The sequence below is a fragment of the Podarcis muralis genome, chromosome 15 (assembly GCF_964188315.1).
Source record: "Podarcis muralis chromosome 15, rPodMur119.hap1.1, whole genome shotgun sequence".
Lineage (NCBI taxonomy): Eukaryota > Metazoa > Chordata > Lepidosauria > Squamata > Lacertidae > Podarcis > Podarcis muralis.
In genome coordinates this window covers 43,769,123-43,791,375 of record NC_135669.1, presented here as the reverse complement: position 1 = coordinate 43,791,375, position 22,253 = coordinate 43,769,123, and the positions used below count along the sequence as shown (strand labels likewise).

The 22,253-nt window shown below is 49.7% G+C and overlaps 2 protein-coding genes and 1 long non-coding RNA gene across 11 annotated transcripts in view; 2 read left to right on the top strand and 1 right to left on the bottom strand.

The window, feature by feature from the left end:
• MYO18A (myosin XVIIIA) overlaps positions 1-3,312 on the bottom strand; it is a 145,997-nt gene extending 142,685 nt beyond the window's left edge. For all 5 annotated transcript variants that reach the window (XM_077919602.1, XM_077919603.1, XM_077919595.1 and 2 more), the window contains exon 1: positions 3,159-3,312. The gene's annotated coding sequence lies outside the window, so the exon portion shown is untranslated. The remainder of the gene's footprint in view (positions 1-3,158) is intronic.
• A 6-nt stretch (positions 3,313-3,318) lies between these two features.
• On the top strand, positions 3,319-16,271 carry CRYBA1 (crystallin beta A1). 5 transcript variants are annotated; one of them, XM_077919606.1, is made up of 9 exons: positions 3,319-3,600; positions 5,752-5,820; positions 7,702-7,739; positions 8,468-8,740; positions 9,833-9,897; positions 10,516-10,634; positions 13,477-13,618; positions 14,488-14,630; positions 15,743-16,271. In XM_077919606.1, exons 4-9 carry the CDS (start codon positions 8,710-8,712, stop codon positions 15,888-15,890), a joined length of 648 nt encoding a protein of 215 aa, XP_077775732.1. In that variant the 5' UTR covers positions 3,319-3,600; positions 5,752-5,820; positions 7,702-7,739; positions 8,468-8,709; the 3' UTR covers positions 15,891-16,271. The 5 variants fall into 5 exon arrangements, with proteins under 5 accessions (XP_077775732.1, XP_028564268.1, XP_028564270.1 ...); XM_028708435.2 differs by lacking the exon at positions 5,752-5,820 and having other exon boundaries at positions 3,319-3,867; XM_077919604.1 differs by lacking the exon at positions 3,319-3,600 and having other exon boundaries at positions 4,888-5,820.
• Positions 16,272-18,207: 1,936 nt separating this feature from the next.
• Positions 18,208-21,005, top strand: LOC144325671 (uncharacterized). The gene is made up of 2 exons (XR_013390884.1): positions 18,208-19,713; positions 20,088-21,005. It is a non-coding gene; the product is annotated as an uncharacterized LOC144325671 (long non-coding RNA).
• Positions 21,006-22,253: the final 1,248 nt, after the last annotated feature.

The window sequence follows — 22,253 nt, the reverse complement described above, 5'->3', positions numbered from 1 at the left end:
TTACAGGGAACCAGGCAGAGGGCCTTCTCGGTAGTGGCGCCTGCCCTGTGGAACGCCCTCCCAGCAGATGTCAAAGCAATAAACAACTATTTTACTTTTAAAAGACAACTGAAGGCAGCCCTCTTTAGGGAAGTTTTTAATGTCTGATGCTGTACTGTTTTTAATATTCAGTTGGAAGCCGCCCAGAGTGGCTGGGGAAACCCAGCCAGATGGGCGGGGTACAAATAATAAATTATTATTATATTATTATTATTATTATTATTATTATTATTATTATTATACTGCCTCCTGTCTTGGACAGGGCAGGGCAAGCCACAGTCAAAGGACCAGCACCAAGCGCAGGTACACTGACGAAAGCTGACATCTGCAATTCCCCTGGAAACTATCCTAATTCCACAGCTTGTGGGCTGCCACAGAGAGTGCTCTCTCCCACCTGCCCCCCGAACCTCTGAGAGCAGTGGAAAGAGCAAGAAGGCCCCCCCTGCCAATGTTAACAGCCAAGGGGGTCTGTAAGGAAGCAGTCTTCAAGCTGCAGGGATGCAGGATGGGACAGGACAGGACCACAGGAACTTAGGAAACAGTCTTATGCCGAACCAGAACATTAATCCATTTAACTCAGTATTGTTGACACTGACTGACAGCAGCTCTCTGGGGTTTTACAAAGGGGCTGCTCCCAGCCTTACTGGAGATGCCACCAGATATTGAACCTGAGACCTAATGCATGCAAAGCATATGATCCACTGTTGAACTACAGCCCCTCCTCTAATACCAGGACAGATGAACAGATTCCCCCAGAAAGCCAGGCAACCACAGATTGTGCATACATCAAAGCAAAGCTGCACCCAATTTACAGCTGCTGTTTAGCCAGAAAATATTCACTTGCTGAATGGCTGCTTGGCATACAGTTGTTTTAAGAAACAAAAAATGCAATCCTAGCAAAGAGTTAATGGCAGCCCACCCTGGATACGGGTGGAGGAAACAACCGTCATTCTTTACATACGTGTGCACACAATAATTCTCCAGCCACCACTATACCCACTACCTAAAAAAAACAGCTATGCACACCCAACCACAGATATCCAACCTTTGCAAACCTGGAATGTGTCACATATCAGATTGGGGAGAAGTGGTAAACTGTAGCCACACACAAAAGCACCACCAAAACCTTGTGGGTGTGACCGACATGCACACACCCTGAACTCTCAAGGTACGGTGTCCACCGTTTCCCTCCTCATATTGTTTCCCTCCTCATATCAGTTTTTTATTATTAATTAGATTTCTTCCCCACCCTTTACTATGCGGTCCTAGGACAGGTTATAGCAATTAAAAAATATAGTATTAAAACAGATTAGGATCAAAAGAAAAAAGTGGGTCCTAAAATATATATCTCCCAGGTGTCAAAGGCCAGGGTAAAGAGGTGTGTATTAAATGTCCAAGCCGACACATTTAACACGCACAATCTACAATTCTGTGCACGCGAGCAAGACAGCCAAGCCCTTCCCTGTCTGTATCTCACACATCAATACACTTTAAAACCCATGGCTTGCCTTCCAAATCACACCCAAATGGATGTTTACCGTGGACAGAAAAAAACACTAGATATTCCCTCTCCATATAACATTCTCATGCACACACACCTACCTTCTCAGGACATGCTCACAACGCAACCTAGGCCAATTCAAAAGCCTGGAAATAGGGACAAAGCCGAAGGATGGAGGCAAGAGAGATTTTTGACACCTCCTTGCTGTGTGAGAGAGACAAAGACTATCACTTTAACACAACACTGGAGGATCTGGCTATTCGAAGAGCACAAGGTTTGGTCATTCCAAGATCATCACACACACACACACACACCACATTTAAACCCAGGAGGTGCTTTTCACTCGCAAAGAACTGCACATTGCAACTCACCTAGGTCAGTTCAAAGCTGGAGGGAGGAACCACATGTGCGTGTGCATACAAGAAAGGTACATATTTTGACAGGTACACAGTGAATGCCTATTTGAGAGAGACTAGACCATAAACAAACCTCACTCTCATACACACACACACCCTCCATGCATCCTTTCGCACAAACACACCTAGGACCTGGCTCCTGCTCACGCCCAGATGAATATGCATATGCAAATGAGGGAAAGAAACACAAGGACCGTGACTTCTGCTACCTGTGTTATACCATTCATGCACACATTCCCCAAGACCTGCTTCTCGCAGGCAGAGAGGACTATGCACCCAACACACCTAGGCTACTTTATAGGGAGAGGGGGGAAGAGGGGAGCTGAACTTGGGAGGAAGCTATTAGAGAGCACATCTTTTGCCACAGATGGCATCAGTATGGGCTGTGTGTGAACACGCACACCCTTTGCACAAAAGCACCTTTAAACCCACAACCTGCCTCCTCCCACCTGTGTGGACATGCAAGCACACCTGTAGGCAGAGTGACACACACACCCCTGCAAAAACAGCAACAACCCCCACCCCTAGCACATTCCCAAGCATCTTTAAACCCTGGACACGCTCCTCTTCTAAACTCAGGAATTCCAAAATTCAAGGAGACCTACATTTGCGTGCCTGTTTATGGGTATGAAATCTCGTGTGTATGGGCTGCACCCAGCCTTATTCCTTGCTGAAATGATGGCACAGTTGGACCAACTTAGGCCCATTGAGTGCCTCTGAGGCGACTCCGCTGAGCCGACTGAAGTTACTCCGGGCACCACGACCAACCCGGGGCCCATTAATCCCGGTGGATCTCCTCGGAGGAGAACCCCGTTGGAAGGAGCACCCTGACGAAGCGCAGGCCCATGGATCTCAGTGGGTCTCCTCTGGGATGGCGACCCGTGGGAGTCGACTGACACAGGCCCATTCATCCCAACCCAAGAGGGAAAGCCTCCCCTGAGGGAAAGTCAGCCGGATGCAACCCGGAAGGGAACACGCGTTATCCCGCTGCTGCACGCGTCGCCCCCTTCACACGAGCGGCGGTGCCACACGCCTTCTCCCAACCCCAACCCGCAACATCCACACCGAGGAGGCGGCGGCGGCGGCGGCGCTTCTCCTCCTCCTCCTCGCCGCCGTCCGCCCCTCTCCCACAGCGATGGCGGCGTCCCGCTCCGCCTCCATCCTCCGGGGCCCCCGCCCGGCCCCTCGCCTCCCTCGCTCACCGGGCAGCGCGGCTGGATGGCGAGGCCCGGCCCGGCCTCGGCTGCTCGCTGCCTCCGCCTCCTGCGGCCGCTCCCGGGCCGGCATCGAGCGAGCCCAGCCCGCCAGGAGGAGGAGCAGGAGGGCGGCGGCGGAGGAGGAGGAGAACGGGGCGGGCGCTGAGGAGGAGGCGGAGGAGCGGGAAGAGGCCGGCCTTCTCCCTCCAGCGAGGCGGGGAAGGCCCTACTCAGAGTAGACCGCCCGCCTTGAAAGGGACGGGCCTCCGCCGCGGGGTCTCTCTCGGCGGCTTCAGGGCAGGGCCGCTCCCTTCCCCTCCCGCGCAGATCCAGAGGGGAAGAATGGGTGCTGCTGGCCCGCCAAGTCCTACTCAGAGTAGACCTCCCTCCCTCCCCACTGAAATGAAGGGGTCGCTTCGCTTTCATGCAAGCGCTGGGGGCGGTAATGGTGAGAAGGCGGCACAACCTCGGGGGGAAACAGTCAAGGGAATGCTCTTTCTCAGGGGGAAGGCAGGCGATGCTTGCTTCCGAGTAGGCCGCTTGTCAGCCAGGGGATTATTCCTCTTGTTGTTCTTTAGTCGTGTCCGACTCCTGTCAGGAAGCCCCTTTTGCGTCTGACTGACTTTCCCCTCGGAGAAGCTCTGAATGGGGGCCATGAGCGACAAAATGTTCTCTTGAGGGGGAAGTCAGGGCATCTAATGGGGCTTACTCGCAAGTAAGTGGGACCTCTTACTCAGGAGTCTGTCTTCCCCTTTGGGCGCCCTGACTGGCACTGAGCTTCTCTGAGGGGAAAGCTAGTCAGGGTCAAGGAGGGCTGGGACTTAACTTTGGAGTTATTATTAATTAGTGGGACTTACTTCTGAGTGATTAGCATTATTAATTACATTGTTGTTATTATTACCCTCGCAAAGGCAAGCCCCATTTGGCACCCTGAAGGACTTTTCCCTCAGGCAACATTTTTGTTTCTTCTTCTTCTTCTTCTTCTTCTTCTTCTTATTATTATTATCTTCATCATCATCATCATCATTATTAGCTTCCCTGAGAGGAAAAGGCAGGCAGTGAGGACACCGGATGAGGCTTACTTCCCAGTAAGCATGACTCTCAATTGTTGGCAATCAATACCCCTTTTGATTAAAAAAAACAAAGAGGTGCCAGTTCTTTTATCTTTATATAATAAATGTTGTGGGCGCCATCACAAAATGGCTGCTGTCTCTCTCTCACACACAAACACATCTAGAGACGACAAGTGTTTAAAGTGATATTAATCCATCTATTGCACAAGGTTTCATGCATCGGTTATATCTGCATGCATTTACATAAGGTCCAGAGGGCAGAGGGAGTATTCCCCCCCCCCCCGTCCCGAGATTGTAAGTTCCTTGAGGCAGAGACTTGCCCTGTCTTTGTGCCAGCGGATGGCACAATAAGAATGAATGTTAACAGTAGGCGCCATCTCCCTCCTGGGCGAGGGTGGAGGAGGAATGCTTTTTTCCTAACAGGGTGCCTGCCACCCATGGATTTCTCAGCACTGTAATTAAAAACTAATCATCATTTTGTGAAGCCTGTTGCTCAATTCATTAGGGGCATCTCTTTAATCAACTAAAACTGCAATCCTAGGCACACTTCATTGGGCACACGCAAATTATATCCCCACGAACACTTGCGCAAATTAATCTATTCAAACAATTAATCCACTCGTGTTTCTTCGGTCAAAAGGGCAGCCCTGCCTCTTTCCCCCCATTCTTTTTGCATGGCATTTCTAGAAACTGTTTTATTTGGGGGAGTTTTGGGTGAACTCGGTGCTTCTGTGCTCACAGAAATGAGGCTGCAACAGGTATGCACCAGGCATTTGAAGCACACACCTTCCCACAAAGAATCATGGGAACTGTAGTTCCCAGCACCCTTAACAAACTTTGAGTATCATTTCAGGGGAGAAAACAGAAGTGGGGAGAGAGGGTAGGATGCCCATCTTGGGGAAAACAACTGGCTGGGACCCTGGCCAGGAGCAGTCCTCCCGCTAAAAGATGATGCGCTGCAACGTTTTGTTGCAGCCCCCCTCTTGCACCCTGCTCTACTGTCAGCTTTAGACTGAGTTGCTATAACAGGTCTGTCAATGTACAAAACAATAACTGGCCAGGTATACATTTGTTTTGAGAGAGAAGTTATAAACTGGTGTTTCAATCTCAGTTATCAGGGCATTACTGTTGTTGTTTTTGCAGACTTGTCTGTGTTGATGAAACAGAGCTGCCAACCATTATGCATCCTATTGTTTACAAGGGTTCTGTTGTATTTGAGGCCATTTGAAAAAGAAATATATATTGTGATAGGGTATTCTGCATTAGTTAGGAACAAAACCTTTTAATCTCTAGCAGACGTTCCTCATCTAGTCATTTTGTTAAGGGGGTCCCCATCTGCACTTCATTTGATAAGGCTTTCTGACTGTTCCCCATGCAGGGATTTGGATCAGGGCCGGCGGTGAGGGTGGCAAGCCCAGACAAGGCACTCACTTCAGTAGGGGGCTCTCTCTGCAAAGCAAAACCTTGACTTCTGCATGCTGGACCACTTATGCTTTCCTGTCACACTTCTTTCTTATGGTTAACAGGTAACAGATTTTCATGACAGATAATGCAATAAATAGACTCCTCTCTTTCCACGCAAACAGAAAACAATTGTAAATACACAGAGCACTTTTCAACGTTTGTTCCACATAGCAAAGCGTATTGACCTGTTTTCTTTATTGGATGCCAAGTTCAATTAAAATAATAGGGAGATTTCTTTTCTCTTTTTTTAAATGATTATTTGAACAACTTTTCTGCCCTCTAGTGGACTCTGCTTCAAAAGGCACATCCACCTTTGTTTTGGAAGACCAGCATGGGATGAATGAAGAGTGCTCACATTCTGCTGAGTCTCATGCTTAGGTTACATAAGGCTGCAAGTCTAATCCTGCTTACCTGCTGCGCTTATTCAGTAGAGTTACCTCTGAGTAAACGTGGTTAGGACTGGGCTGCTATTCCTTTGAACATCCAGTGGGCAGAACATTTAGGTTCTCTTTTCCAAAGTTCAACTTTCTCCACCAAAATCGATGCTTCTTTTAAAGAGTCTTTCAGATTCCTGTTGGTTGATCTGACGATGTGGACGCTAGCCCATGAGCAGTAAAACTGTTAGTCTTTCGGGTACCACAAGACTCTTGGCTGGTTTTGCTCTTTGGGGTGTTCCTTTATTGCGCTGCTCTGAGCAGGTGTCCGAGGGTGTTCATAGTATATTGTCTCTTAGGTGCTGTAGTCTAGTGCAGGAGTGGACAACCCTTTTTCTTCTGCCAAGGCCACATTCCCTTGAAAGCAAGCAATCTGTCAGGGGCCACAAGTAACCAGCAATGGGCATCATGGGAGGAGTCAAATCCTGGGATGTGGTGGTTTTAGCAGGTGACAATGGGTGTGAGTTAATTTGGTTTTTAGCCTGTTGTTATTTTAACTGTGTGTATTGAATTATTGCTCTTTTTCTCAAGTGAAAATTTTATTTTGCTCTTTCTTTTGTAAACCATTTTGAGTGGAGGGTTGGCAATGAAATTCAGAGTTGGTTATCAGGAGGAGCACCCGATGCTTCCACAGTGGCTGCCAACACTGTCTACGATGCTTCATCCCCTTCACCCTCCCTTAGACAGGCTCATCTCAAACTGCAGCTCCAGAGTCCCTCCATTAAGCCTGCTGCTGGGTCCAGGCCAAGGAGGTGGGGAGAGGCAGGGTGCCTTTTGTTCAATTCTCTATTGCTCATTTGCCAAAAAACAAAAGCGCTCACTCAGACGCCAGGCAGAGTGCTGAGGTGGCAGCTTGTGGGCCGCCGCTGGCAATCCCTCTGAGCGGAAGCCACGGGCCGGGCGCTAGGCCCACCTGCCTGCTTCCCAGAGGGGCAGAGAGAGGCCCCTAGAAAATAAGTGACCCCTCTCCCCGGCATCTTGGGAGATTGGCCAGACTTAACTGTTTCAAGGTTCCTGGGCAGAAGGGAGTTCCACAGCCCTAGCCTGGGAGAGAGAAACACAGAATCTTGTGCGTCTTTCACAATATCTGGGGGGATGCAAAAAAAGTGATAAGCCATGGTTGTCCTAAAGAACCATTACTCCCTCAAAAGCAGCAGGGGTGGGGGAACTTTTTCAGCCCAAGGGCCACATTTCCCTTCCAAGGGGCCACATACCATTGGTGGGCGGGGCCAGAGCAATCAATGGAAATTTTACCTTTATACAGTAGGCTAGTTTCTGCACCTGCACTCAAGAACCCCTCTCTGCCCTCTATCCAGACAAGCAGGAGGCATTACCAGAGCTCAGTGACTCACTGACTCATTGAAGCACTCAAGGAGGGGGCGAATGAGGACTGATGAAGGGTGTGGCCTGGAGAGAGCGGATGTGGCCTGGGAAGAGTCCCAAGGGCCAGACAGAAAGGCCTGCAGGGCCACATTTCTCTCCTGATCTGCAGGTTCCCCGTTCCTGCTCAAAAACAACAACATATCTTGCTTCATGCCAACAGGCTCCAAAACTCAACACTATTTGCTCCTTTTTCAGATCCTAGCCCAATGCTATTGCAGCTCTCGGCCTGGGATGTGAGTAAGCCCTCAACTTATGTGCATTTAACTTGTGTGCATTCATGCTTTACATGTATGGCAAAAAAATCAAAGTTTTTAAAACGGGGTGGGGTTCCGGGAAAAATGACTTCAACTGGCCCACCCACCGTTGAAGCCAATGGGTTTTGACTATAAGTGATTTTGGCTTTAGACATGACCCCCGAAATGTAACCCCCATGTAATTTGTGGGCTTGCTGTATAAGATCCCTAACTGTCTCCTTTAGCTAGTGCCCCTTGTTAGTGGCCAAGTTACGTTGAAGCTAAAGGGGGACATGAGAGAGCAGAACAGCCTAGAGGGGTCTGGGTACAACTGGCATAATTCAGGAAATGCAGAATGTGGCATTAGGTACACGATCCCGCTCCCTGAGATTCCCATTCTACGAACCTTCTGGAGCAGAACAACTGCCCATCTAGTCCAGGATCCTTTTCTCACAGGGGCCAACCAGGTGCTCTAATGGGAAGCCTGGAAGCAGGATCTGGGCACAAGAGCCCTCTCCCCTCCTGGAGTTTCCAGCAGCTGGTATTCAGAAGCATCGCTGCCTCCAGCCGTGGAGCTGGAGCATAGCTTTCGTGGCTAGTAGCCATCAGTAGCTGTCTGCTCTATGACTTCTTCTAAAGCCATCTAGGTTGGCCATCGCTCCCTCCTGTGGGAGGGAGTTCCATAGATGGGTGCTGTGCTAAAAAGTGTCCCTTCTGATTTCCCCCAGACACTAGCCAGGCATTCCTGCAGGCGGCCCCCACCCTGGGTGGGTGATGGGCGATTGGATGCACCCTCAGCCAAGAATGCAACTTGGACGGTGGAAGCGAGCCGTTGAAATCTCTGGGGATCAAGGGAGGCTCAGTGGCAGAGAATGCATCGTGCTGACCGCAGCTCAAAGTTTGCCCGGTGCCTATTGGGACGCTGGCCCTATATAAACAAACAGGGACGGTCCAGGCAGCAGGGCGGCCCATGGAGGAACTGTCACCATTCAGCGAGCGAGGTGAGTCACTCCAGAGAAAACCCCCCTTCCCCAAATTCTCTCCCCCGTCTGGACTTTATTCATCAAGACCGAGACTCCTGTCCAGAAAGAAATCCTCCCAACAGGCTGTCTCTTCAATTGAACCCCCCCCTCCCAATCAAACTGGAGGAAAATGGCAGGTCTTGGACAACCTATTTGCATTGCATTGCTATCTCACCTCTCCTCCTCAGAGCTCAAGGTGGTGTATGTGGTTCTCCCCCACTCCATCTTATCCTCACAACAACCCTGTGGGGTACGTTAGGTTGAGAGAGGCAGTGAACTGGCCCAAGGGTGCACCCAGGGAGCTTTGTGGCCGAGTGGGGATTTGAATCCTGTAATCACTACACCATGCTGGCTCTCAACTGAGGATAGAGGTAGCTAATAATAATAATTTGCACCTTCACTGCCCTACTTTGTGCATTTTTGTAGGTGAACTGACCTACTTCTTAACTTTGCGGAAAAAATACGCAGATCGAAACGCAGCCATTCTTTGAGATTTGCACATCTCTGAATTTTGTGATGCTGTTCTCCAACTGAATAATGCCTATCGGGGAAATGTGCATTTAAAAATGAATATATTAATGAAATCAACGTATTAAAATGGTAGGGGAAATCACGCCAAAAAAAATGTGCCTATCAGGCAAAACTGCATGCAAGAATGTGTATATTTGGAAAAAAATTGGCACTAAAACTCTGATGGATTTCACGAGAACTTAAAAAATAAATAAATGCTGATGCAGAAATTAGAATCCGAAACTGACAGATGAGTCCATGCCTATCTGCACCACTGTCCCATTTTGGAACACAAACTGAGGGGAGAAACAGGAAAAGCCATCCAGTCACAAACCGTACTTGCACCTCTGTTCATTTCAGGTGAGGTGGGAGCCTAAATTTCCTTTTGGGGTTTAGAAATCTACGTTGTGGGTTTGGGGCCCCTCATCTGCCAGACACTGCCCTCTCCTGGAAGCACTTGTGTCCGCAGCAAGGACGAACCTGAAAGGACCTTGCTGTCAAAATGGGCATCTATGCAGATTTTGAGACAAGTTTGATGTCCCTGTTTTTTCTTTCCCTTAGAACTCAGCCACGCAGCCAAGATGGCACAAATAAACCCTCAACCGGCGCAGGTGGGCACGTGGAAGGTACGTCCCGGTGGTTAAAACGCAGGCAGAGAGCCACAAAGACTCCTGTGGCAATGCAAAGACTGGCAGATTTCTTGCAGGGGGTTGGAATAGGTGACCCTTCCAGCTCTACAATTCTGTGGATTATGCTTTCATGCCCAGGATTGGCTTTAAGTTTGAGGGGGCCTTGGCCAAGGGGCAGCCTGGTGCCCTCCTGGCCTCCTGCTCCTTGTGGGCATATCTGGTCCCGATGGGTTCCAGCAACAGGCAGCAATCCCATCAAGGAAGAGTGATTTATAGCCAGGCAAAAACACTGAAGGAAGGGCATGGAGGGGCGTGGCCTGGAGGGAGGGGTGTGGCGAGGGAGGAGGCGTGGCCCAGGAAAAGTTCTGAGGGCCAGCCAGAAAGGCCTGGAGGGCCGTATTTGATCCCCAGGGCTGAGACTCCCCATTCCTGGCCTAGGGGTCATTTTCAACCAGAGCAAAGAGAGAGTGTGGAAGAGAGATATTTAAACTGGCCCTCCTGTGAGGCAGAGAGATGCTGTCTTTCAAGGGCAGCAAAAGCAGGTCCTTAAAATTTCCCTCTTTGGAAAGTGGGAGCCCTCGCCCTGCTCTGCCTGACGCTGTCACTCTCTTGCAGATCACTGCCTACGATCAGGAGAACTTCCAGGGCAAACGGATGGAGTTCGCCACCTCCTGCCCCAGCATCGTGGAGTGCAGCTTCGACAACGTGCGCTCGCTCAAGGTGGAAAGTGGCGCGTGAGTACAGGGGATAGTGGAAAGCAAGAAGTCAGGGTTCAGAAGAAGATAAGAAGAAAGAGTCTGCCAGATCAGGCCAGTGGCTCATCTGAGTCCAGCATCCTGTTCTCACAGGGGCCAGCCAGAGGTCCAGCTGGGAAGCCTTCAAGCAGAGCCCTCTGCCCTCCTGCGGTCCCACCACTGTGGGTCACACGGGCCCCCATAGCAAGTGCCCTCCTGTTCTCAGTCACATGTTCCAAAACCGCCCAGCCCACCTGAACCCACAAAGGCCCTCCTCCAGAGCCCGCAGCCTGCAGGAAACATAGCCTTGGTTTGATTTGATAAAGGTGGTTCCCTGAGCCACGTACGGCAAGGGTGAAGTTCATTGGACATCCCCATCCTTGTCCCATTTATATGCCACCTTTTGATTTAAGCTTCCAAGGCATCTTAAACAACACAAAAGGGTGCTTCCAGGCTGTTGTGGATCCAGCAACCTGCTGGTAAATTGGGGGTCATCTAATTAGAGCTGATTATGTGGCCCTGTGCAAGAAACTGGCTCCCCCCCCCCTATAAAAATGGATCCCCCCCTCTTTTTTGAAATAAGGAAAGTGATGAGGAAATGCACTGGAAAGCGTGGGACGGATGCTTGCTTTGGCTTCCCTGCAAACAAATCAGAATAAATGTCTATTAAATAGCCAACGTAGCATCTGATTTCCCTGGAATTTCCTGGAGCACTGTGGTGTTGCCTCTTTTGTGCAAGTTTCCTTTATGTGTTTATTTATATCTTTCATCTCCTTACCTGACCCTGCTCACTTTCTTTTCTTTCTTTCTTTCTTTCTTTCTTTCTTTCTTTCTTTCTTTCTTTCTCTCTCTCTCTTTCCATTGTTAGAATATTTTGTTAATCTCATTATACATTTAATATATATTTTTTAAAAATCATATGGGATAGTATGCCAGAATGCATAACTTGCTTGAAGGAGTCCAAGGGTTGAAACGGTGTAAGCCAGGGCCAGCCCACCCATGAGGCAAGGCGAGGCGACTGCCTAAGGCAGCAGGGTTCATAGAGGAGCAGATCCAGCCTCTAAGGAATGCATTGCCCACTACTGCTGCTGTTGCTGTAGTGACAGCAGTGGCTGCTGCACGCTCCTTGGAAGCTACATCGGCCACCTCCTTGGCACCCCCCTTCCCAAATGCTACCTCTGCAGTGGCCTCTGGGGGAATAGGAGGTGCTGCTTGTCTCCCCCCACCCATGGGGAGAGAATGGTGGGGGCTGCCCTCAGGGCCTTTGATTCCCACAGCTGCCATCAGCTATGGTTGATGTGATTCCCTACCTTGTTCCCAATGTAGATTTTCACCCATCTCTTCTTCCCTGGAGGGGGGGGAGGCACCATTTTCTGGTTTGCCTCAGATGACCAGATGTCTTGGGCTGACCCTGGCGCAAGCAGCTCCTGAAAGCACATCCATCGGGCCGTATTGAGGCTAATAAAAGATAGGCTGTTGGACTGATGTTCCATCACAATTCACCTTGTCCGTACTGCTGCAATATAGGCTGCCTAAAGTCCTTCTGAAAACATGGGGTTGCCCTTTTCTCCAGCCCGCAGGGTCCATGCCTTGTGCACTCTTAACGAATCAGCGTTCTCAAAGAAAACTCCAGGTGCACCTCCCTTTTGCTCTTGTCTTCCCTGCCATCCTCTTGTGTGCTGCTGCTGATTGCAATTTCAATTAAAAATATAATGAAAATAATGTCCCTGCAGGGTGGATGCTTAATAAACAGGTTGTCAGGAAGGGCATGAAATTAAAAACGGCACCTAAAGGGGAGCCTATGACAGAAACACACGCACACACATGAAGCAGTGAAAAGCTGCCGTCTTAAAAAGGACAGTTAAAATATCCCAGCTGTTGCCAGGGAGGTCCCCTGAGGTGACCAAGTTGGGGATTCCCAGGCCAAAGGAAAGTATTGAGAAACCTCCCTTTACACAAGAGGCTCATGCATAGCTGACTGGGGCAGGTCAAGAACCCAGCCCCAGAATCAGACCAGTCCGGGGCTACCCACAAGGCTATATTTAGGCTGAATAACGAGAACTGGATTATCACTTCTTCAAGGGCCTGTCGCTCAGCCGTCCTGCTGTGGGGCAGACCGGCCTCTCCACCAGTGGGATAAAACGAGGGCATGTGTTGCATGCCCTCTGAGTGTCCTGATTTTCCAGGGACAGTCCCGGAAGTACAAAGCCATCCCAGCTTCTGATTTGACCCCAGAATATCTCCTTTTCCCCTCCAGTACCGCCAGTGCTGAGCTCGGGGAGTATGATGCGCCGACACTTGTCCTGAGTGGTGGCTGTGAGGAAGCATCCTGTTGCCTCTTCAGGGCCTCTCCATGGCTGCCTCCTCCCTTGCGCAGCTCGTAGCAGCTGCTGGAGAGCAGGCAAGGAGGAGAAGAGGCTACCACCAACAAGGCCCAGCCCTGTGCCACATGCCGGCTCTCAGGGGTCGGCAGAGGGCAGGACTGCCCTGGGCAGCAAGAAGGGTGCAGCGCAAGGAGCCTTGGTTTTGTTAATTTAAAAAATGCTTTGTGTGTCCACATCGAATATTACCCCTTTCTAAAATGTATTTATGGCTGTGTGTTTTTCTTCTTGCAAATCTACCAAAGAATAAAATAAGATCAGGACTAAGGGGTTTTCTCAGGACAGTGGAGGGCCTGTGCACTGTGCTCCGTTGGTGTCGTGGGGGTGGCACTCGCTCTGGGTGGGGGGACCAAAATTTGGGGGGTCGAGGAGGGTGGGGAGTGAGAAATGCCCCTCTTTTCATCCAGGGAAGGTGTGGTGATGTGGTTCCATGCTGAGCGTCTCCTCCTTCCTCTCTGCAGCTGGTTTGGCTATGAGCACACCAACTTCTGCGGGCAGCAGTTTGTCCTGGAGCGCGGAGAGTATCCCCGCTGGGAGGCCTGGAGCGGCAGCAACGCCTACCATGTGGAGCGGCTGATGTCCTTCCGCCCCATCTCCTCCGCAGTAAGTTCCTTCACCTTTGCCGCGTGGCATTATGCAAGGACCACAATCGCAGGCCTGTTAAAACGAGACCTCTCTGGAGAAAGAACCAGCTTTCCCAGTTCAGGAGGCAAGCGTTCGGGTTTCACAGAACTCCTTTTTGAGCCGCATGCAAACTTTCAAGCTTTACAGAGTTATTCTTTAGCATAAATAAATAAATAAGATTCTTGGGAGGTTTTTTAAAAACAAAGTTGCCTAATAATAATACCATCTCCAGTCCAGAGATTGGGGTGTGTCGGGAGGTGTGAGTTGAGTTTGTTAATTTAGTTTACATGGGCAGAGTACAAATAAGATTCTTAATCATAATTTATAAACTGCTTAATATTGTAAAAAAATATTTAAGTGATATGCAAGCTGCTGAAATTCTGCAAAAGGGTAAAACTGGAGTTGTTTTTACTTCTTGCTGTAGGGGTGAAAAGGCTTAAGGCCAGCCCTCTTTGGACCCCGCCCCCCCAGGTTAGGAATTACAACATCATGACTTTTCAAGTTAAATTAAAACTGCTGCAGAAGAGGCGTATCAACAGCTTTTAGGCAGACAGGCTAAGAGGGTTCAGTCCCAATGGGTCCAAAACTGGGAGAGAACAATAGAGGGCCTGGGCAGCTGAAGCCACGGGCAGCCCCTGCCTGACACATAGTGTCATGCACAGATGGCATCTTACCCCAATATTATTGTCCCGCATCTCAGGCCCCTTGAGCCCTGTGTGCTGGAGGGGCTGTGGAGTCACGGGAACATCCCTACCTTTATGGTGGCAGCGCGAAGTTGGCATCCTGAATTTTGGACAGGTGTTTTCACTGAAAAGAGGGCTGCTTTGCTCTTTCCTCCACCCCCCCAGAGCCACAAGGAGTCCAAGATCACCCTTTACGAAAAGGAGAACTTCATGGGGCAGCCGTGGGAGGTCCATGATGACTACCCTTCCCTGCAGGCCATGGGCTGGAACAACAGCGAAGTGGGCTCCATGAAGATCCACTGTGGCGCGTAAGTGGGGGGCAATGGCAGGAGACGCCTTCTGAGCCAAGACGTGAGGCCAGGGAAGGGTGCCGTGCGGGCATGCCAGCTCCAGGGGGCCAAGGTGTCTTCGGCCCCCTCCATATTTGTTTGAAGGGGACCTGGCCCCCTCAATGTTGAGGACACAGCATTGTGGAAGGCAGCACTGTCCTGCACACTGCCAGGAGATGAGTGTGATGTCATGCGCGTGCAACATGACCCCCTTAATCTTGGGGAGAGCTGGCGCCTCTGCCCCAGACGTGCCAAGATGGCCTGACCCGGGGTAGTCAACCTTTTTATACCTACCACCCACTAATGCATCTTTCTTGAGGGTAAAATTTCCTTACCGCCCACCAGTGCCCGATGGAAGGAGGGTTCTGCTTGTGCCGTAGAACCCCCTACAGCCCACCGAGAATCCTGAAACGCCCACTAGTGGGCGGTAGGGACCAGGTGGACAACCCCTGGCCTAACCAAACTGCCCTAGAAACAAGCAGGCAAACAGCACTTTCTGCACCTACCAGGGATTTGCAACTGGGTCACACACACACACACACACACCTGGTTGCTGATTCCTGCATTTCAAGGGGTTAGACTGGATAATTATTATTATTATTTATTATTTATACCCCACCCATCTGGCTGGGTTTCCCCAGACACTCTGGGCAGCTTCCAACACAATATTAAAATACAGTAATGCATCAAACATTAAAAGCTTCCCTAAACAGGGCTGCTTTCAGATGTCTTCTAAAAGTCTGGTAGTTGTTCATCTCCTTGACATCTGATGGGAGGGCGTTCCACAGGGCGGGTGCCACTACCGAGAAGGCCCTCTGCCTGGTTCCCTGTAACTTGGCTTCTCGCAGGAAGGGAACCTCCAGAAGGCCCTTGGAGCTGGACCTCAGTGTCTGGGCAGAACGATGGAGGTGGAGACGCTCCTTCAGGTATACTGGACCGAGGCCATTTAGGATGACCGGGGGGGGGGGCGGAATCCCTTCCAACTCTACAGTCGAAGGATGTGGAGGGATAGCTGTGCTCCCTGGACAGCTCTTCATGGCCCCAACTGGGCAACTCAGCTTTTGTATCTCTCCGCAACCCCTCCTCTGCAGGTGGGTTTGCTACCAGTACCCCGGCTACCGCGGCTACCAGTACATCCTGGAGTCCGACCACCACGGCGGAGACTACAAGCACTGGCGGGAGTGGGGCTCTCACGCCCAGACCTTCCAGATCCAGTCAGTCCGGCGCATCCAGCAGTAGGCCTGAAGGCAAGTGCGTGCACACACACACACCCTGGAGCAGAGCGTCAGGGCTGCAAGTTGCCAGTGCAGAAGGGAGGACTCCGTTTTTCACCCCACCTCCCCCCAGTTCCCCACACAGGTGCTTAAACCTCTCTCCCCCCCCCCCACCCCTTGGTCCTCTTGGGCCGGGGGAATCCTCCTCTCCAGCATCTTCCTTGCTGCCACAAAGAGGAAGGAAACACCTGGGAAGGAAGTGTGTGTGTGTGAAGCAGGAAGCACTTTGTACATGCTCTGGTGTCAACGTGTTTGCGCAAGATGCACAGGGCACTGTAGGCAGGCAGAAAGACAGCAGCCTAATGTTCCCTGCATGCTTAAAAATAAAGCCAGGCTTGTTCTCAAAGCAGGAGTCATTTTGTATGATTTACATTTTACGTGACCGAAAGGTGCGGTCAAATCATGTTTCGGAAACCTTAAAAAAGCACCTCCCTCTCTGGCTTGGGACAGCAGTAGGCTCCACCCACCGGCGCATATTCTCAATTACAGTATTGAGGGCTAGAAACTTCCGCTATTTAAAAACACACATGGAAGGCGGGAGTCTTGTGAAACATCCGGCATCCACTCTAGCCTTCTATACAGAAGTGCAGCTTATTTCAGACAATACACCCAAGGGTCTCTTGAGCGTAGATTTTGCCAACTGCAGAGGAGCTACACAAAGTCACCCTTAGATGGGGCTCAGACATTAGTAGGAGCCGCTTAAGCCAGGTGTGAAGAACCTACACAGCTCCAGATGTTGGGACTGCCATGGCCGTATGGGAAGGTGGGAGGGAGTCCAGCAACATCTGGGGACGGACTATGGGGTGGAAGGGAGGAGGAGGCGGCAGCAAGCAGCTCTAGAGCAGAGCTAGGAGGCAAAATGTTTTTCCCCACCCCCAATGAGATACTGCTTTGTTTGCAAAGTTCACCACAGCATCATTGGCCAGCCATTCTCCTGGAAACAGAAATTCAACCTTATTACTTCCAACATCACCACCCGAATGGTGATAATTACCTCTAGTGAAATTATCACCAAGAACAGGACTGGTTGGAAAAGCATAACTGAAAAACAAGACACATGGAAACTTGATTTTTATTTTTTTTATTGAACATTTTACATCATGTAGCATCTCTTAATTTATTTTGTTCTACAACCATCTCTCTCCATTTTTAGTTTTCTTCATTAAAATATAAAATAGATTCTTTTTAGTGGGAGGGGAAGTTTTAAGAACTGTTGTGGAATAGCATTTTTTTTAAAAAGGGAGGGAGGGAGAAGCTGAGATTTTGCTTCCGTTAAGTGACAAAACTGACCTAGCCTGAGCAGCAGCATGGAGGCAGATTGATGGACTGGTGAAATTTGGCTGGTTCTGGGTCTGTCACCCCCCCACTGCAAACTTCCTCAACAAAACCCACCAGTTCCTCCAGTCTGAGTAGTAGTGCCCTTTTTACAGCTGGGTGCACAGCCCATTCCTATCCACCGTGAAACATTTGGAGAGAAGGGGAGGGGAAACGGCAAAATGCTCTGGCCTTTTGGCCAGAAATGTCTCTCCAGTCTTGGCGTTATGGGATAAGAGAGCTCTAAGCAGGTGGATTTTTTCCTCTTGAAGAACAGGGAGTATCTCACAAATACAATCTAGGCCAGTCTGCCTCGCTTCTTGACCCAGTTCTTTGCAAAGGACTCGGTGGTATTTTTCAGGTCAAGTGGTCTCATGTTCTGGGGCAGAAGCAAAAATAAAGCCCCCCCACCCCACCCCACAAGGTCTTGCTCTACTGCAAAATGGCCAAGCAGGAAAGGTGAGAGTGCAGTCATTGCGTGCCAGTGCTGTGACATCTCAAGATTTATATTAATAAGGTTTGTGGTTCAATGGGAAAGAAATGAAGCGGCAAGTCAGCAACACACACACCCCCCCCCCGAGTCTGAAGCGAACCAGGCAAGTGTTGGAACCAAGTTTTCAAAGACCCTGTTTCTGGGGTGGGGGAGTTGAAACAGGAAGGAGACTGAGAGGGTCACTGCAGAAGATGCAAACAGACTCTTCAGAAAGGCAGTCCCCAGCACTGCCACTTTCTCTTCACTCGGCACTTTGCAGAATAGGTTGCGGTCAAAAGGGCAAGAGATCCGTGCAAAATATTGAGGGCCAAGGTGGCGTCAGGCTTCCCAAAATTCAAACACCCTCCCCCCCATCACATACGTAAAAGATTAAGTTACAGGTAGGTAGCCGTGTTGGTCTGCCATAGTCGAAACAAAATAATTTTTTTTCTTCCAGTAGCACCTTAGAGACCAACTAAGTTTGTTATTGGTATGAGCTTTCGTGTGCATGCACAATTCTTCAGATTCATGCACACGAAAGCTCATACCAATAACACACTTAGTTGGTCTCTAAGGTGCTACTGGAAGAAATTTTTTAAATAAAAGATTAAGACACTGAACTATGAGCGTTTGCAGATTCCAAAACGGTTTGCGTTTCCCCTCCCTCTCCAGGAAGGGCAGAGGGACTTAAGGCAGCTCACCAACAGCAGTCAAGGACAAAACTTAAAAGATCAGATTTGGAGCTGTACATTTAAATGGGCCTTGAAGGACAGGAAGGAAGTTTGGGGGGCAGGCACCTCAGCAGACAAGAGGCAGAACACAGCCGCTGTGACTTAAGTTGGGGAGCCACCCCAACATCAGGATTTAGAAATCACACAGAACTGGGGAGCAGGGAGAGAGGCCACCAGAAACTGATTCATCAGAATACAAGAGAACACCCCCCTTTAACACTTCAACACACAACACAGAAACACCCGCTTCTCAGAGGCACCCTGAACTTGCAATCCTTAAGACATGCTTCGCTAGAGAGTCCCATGGAACTAGCAGAGATGTGCAGCAGATCAGCTGGTGGGGAAGGAAAGAATTTCCCAGAAATTGTGCCATTTTATTTTGCCCGCTTTTAAGATTGCAAACTCTCCGGCACTCACCAAATGGTGCTTTGGCGAAAACCAAATGTGCAAAAGCCATTGGAATAATCATCATCAATGCATGCAAAGGTGTCCCACTCTGTATGCATCCATTAGGAAGTGCCTGCTGGTCCAGCAACCTGTTCTCACAGTGGCCAACTAGATGCCGGTGGAAAGCCTGCAAGGAGGACCCAAGCCCAAAAGCATTCCCCACCCGCCATGCACCTGGGAACCCGTATATAGGGTGGGGGAGGCAGGAAAGAGAAAACCAAAATTATGCCGTGGAGGGGTGTTTAATTCCGCAGATCATTATGTCAAGGATGCAAGCAATTAGTGTCTCTCCAGGTTTCATTTCAAATGCAAAGTGCATTTTCCTCCTTTTCTCTAGTTCCCACCCTGAAAAGCAGCCACCTGACCAACTGAATTAAGAGCCTGCACGGAAAGATGGGCTCAGAAACTGTATTAGATGTTTAATTTAGATGCACACCACTCTGCAGCAAGCAAAGAGAGATGTAAACCTACACCTCCTGGATTCCAAAACATGTTTTCTCATTCTACAGGATGCCATGTTTCTTGCCCCAAAACACAAGAGGGAGGGAGGTAACTCACGTTGGTTAAGAAAGCCACCTTCTTGGATGGAAATCTGCGTGCAAACAAATCCCAGTGGCAAAGAAAAATACTCTGGAGACTCTGCAAAGGGGCATCAGGTGCCCCTACAAAGCTTGAGGACTACTGGCATGAAGAGGGGGTGCCAATGAAAGTGTTGAATGGTCACTGTAAAATGTGAAGGTTCATTATTGTTTCACAAGTTGTGTATGTCTTTAAGGGCCAGGGCAAATAACGAGACCCCGTCTTGCAGCTGTGAAACATAGCAGGCGCTGCTAAAGGTAAAGGTAAAGGTACCCCTGCCCGTACGGGCCAGTCTTGACAGACTAGGGTTGTGCGCCAATCTCACTCAAGAGGCCGGGGGCCAGCACTGTCCGGAGACACTTCCAGGTCACGTGGCCAGCGTGACAAAGCTGCATCTGGTGAGCCAGAGCCGCACACGGAAACGCCGTTTACCTTCCCGCTAGTAAGCGGTCCCTATTTATCTACTTGCACCCGGAGGTGCTTTTGAACTGCTAGGTTGGCAGGCGCTGGGACCAAGCAGCGGGAGCGCACCCCGCCGCGGGGATTCGAACCGCCGACCTTTCGATCGGCAAGCCCTAGGTGCTGAGGCTTTTACCCACAGCGCCACCCAGCCCAGCAGGCGCTGCTAGGTTGTGTTAATTAAGCTGTGTCAGCATTTGGGCATAGTATACAAGGAGCAGCACCTAGCTCTCCCTTCACCCTGGGGGGTGGGTTGGTGGTTGGGTCATGTTTGTTGTGGTTATCTTTAGTGTAAAAGGAGTTTTTGTTTTGTTATTGAAACCTTGTTAAAAGTTATTTTTGAGTTCCTTGTTATGCATGGTCTCCCCAGCAAGCGCTCTGCAGCGCTACTAAACCCCAAATAGCCAACAGAAAGAACTAAAAAGTACGGCAGAACTAAAGAACTAAAAAGAATGAGCAGGCAGGCAAAGAACAAACAGATCAGTGGAGTGCCACACACACAAACCCAATTTGTGTATTGAAGGGTGAGGGCCAGAAACCTGGAGGGTGCAGAGATCACATCCAACATTCCTCCCCATTATTCATTTTTTAAAAAGACTTTGACCATGAAGAGGCTGTGGAAATCTTCCCCAGCGCCTTGCCAGCTCTGGAAAAGGTTTGGGCTCCACCAGCCTGGACTCTGAAGCCAGGCCAGAAGCTTCAGGAATTTGAGGAGGTTCAGAAAAGACATCTCAAGAGGCTCTGGAGCTAAAATGCAGTTGGTTCAATCAATCAATCAATCAATCAATCAATCAATCAATCTCCACCCAGCATGGCCATGGTCAGGGAGGACGGAGGTCCCAGCAGCATCCTGGATTGACAAAGATTCCCCGTATCAGTGACAAGATTGATGCCCCAGAAACAACCCCCGCCCAGATCTGGAGCTCTGCTAGGAGAGAGCAGAGTAACTACGCATTACTTGTCACGATGCAAGAAAAATAACAAATTATCTTAATCCAAGCGACCATGCATGGGAAGGTGATCTGAAGCAAAACTGGTGAATGAATTGCAAAAAGTATTTTCAATGCTACTCCTCTGCCCCCCACCCCACCCCCACCCCCCCAATAATACTTTTAGAATGTGGCTTGGCAACAGGAAAGAAACCAAGAGTGACAACAATAGGATGTGTTTGCATCTCCATTCAAGGCTAGACTGGTTCATTGCATTTGGCTATGGGGCTTCCTCCCATCACCGCCCCCCCCCCCGGCCCCCCACTGAAAACAGGAAATATTCCACACTTTCCAAAGAGGGCTTCACACACCAGAGCAGTTGTCATAAATGTGGGGGCGCCCAGGGTTGCAAAGGTTGCATTGCTGAAGGACACAGGAGGCTCAAAAACTGTGTTAAACTGACAGCTCCATGGGAACCCTGGAGATCTTCCTTTGATACCCTTGCAACAAGCTAGCAGTTTCCAAGGGAAAAGCACTGGCCGTTAAATGCATTTTGAGAGCCATTTTGTTTTGCTTTTAAAGTTCGGCATCTTTGGTAGCCCTTGGTGCAAAAGCAGTGTCCTTGAAGGCCAGGAAGCCTTCAAATTTAAGCAAGCCTTAAGAGACACCCCTCTTATTGTATTTTTGGCAGAGATTTGCATTCGCAGGTTCAGCACCTCACAGCCTGATGAGAAACATCATCATATGCCGAAAGAGAACCCCTTAGCAAATAAATTTTTTAAAAAGCTTTTAATGAGCCTTGTGCCTTCCTGACATTTTGGACTACGAGTGCCACCAGCCTCGGCAGCTGATGGGAGTTGTAGTCCAAAACATCTAAAGGGTACCAGGCTGGGGAATTATTCCAGCAGCTTTCCCCCCCACAAAAAAAAACCCAACCCCTCGTCCTTGGTATTTGCAACACCTACGAAGTTTGTTTTTATGATAACTATTTTATAATTAAAAAAAAAAAGTGTCAAGCAGGCTGGAATATCTTCCCAGAACTTGAACCGGAAAGGGCAGCCAGTCGCTGGGAAGGACAGGAAATCTGCAAAAGCTTATATGTAATGTGGAGTCCCGTCCTGTCCCCCCCCCCCCCCAAAATGATATGGATTTCAAAAACCCATCAAGGCCGATAAGAGAAGTGGAGTTAAGAGAACAATCTAGCCAGGTACAAAGCATGGTGCTCAACAGGAATCGATGTATTCCCCACTGCCTGAAAAAGCCACCAAGAACTTTGCTCTTCAGAAATGAGAGGTCTGCAGCGTCGCAAGAGACCAGGGGTGGCTGGGTTTTGTAGGAAGGACACAAACCCTCTTTCTGGGACTCCCGCCACTGCCCCTCTCTCCTCTAGAAGCAAA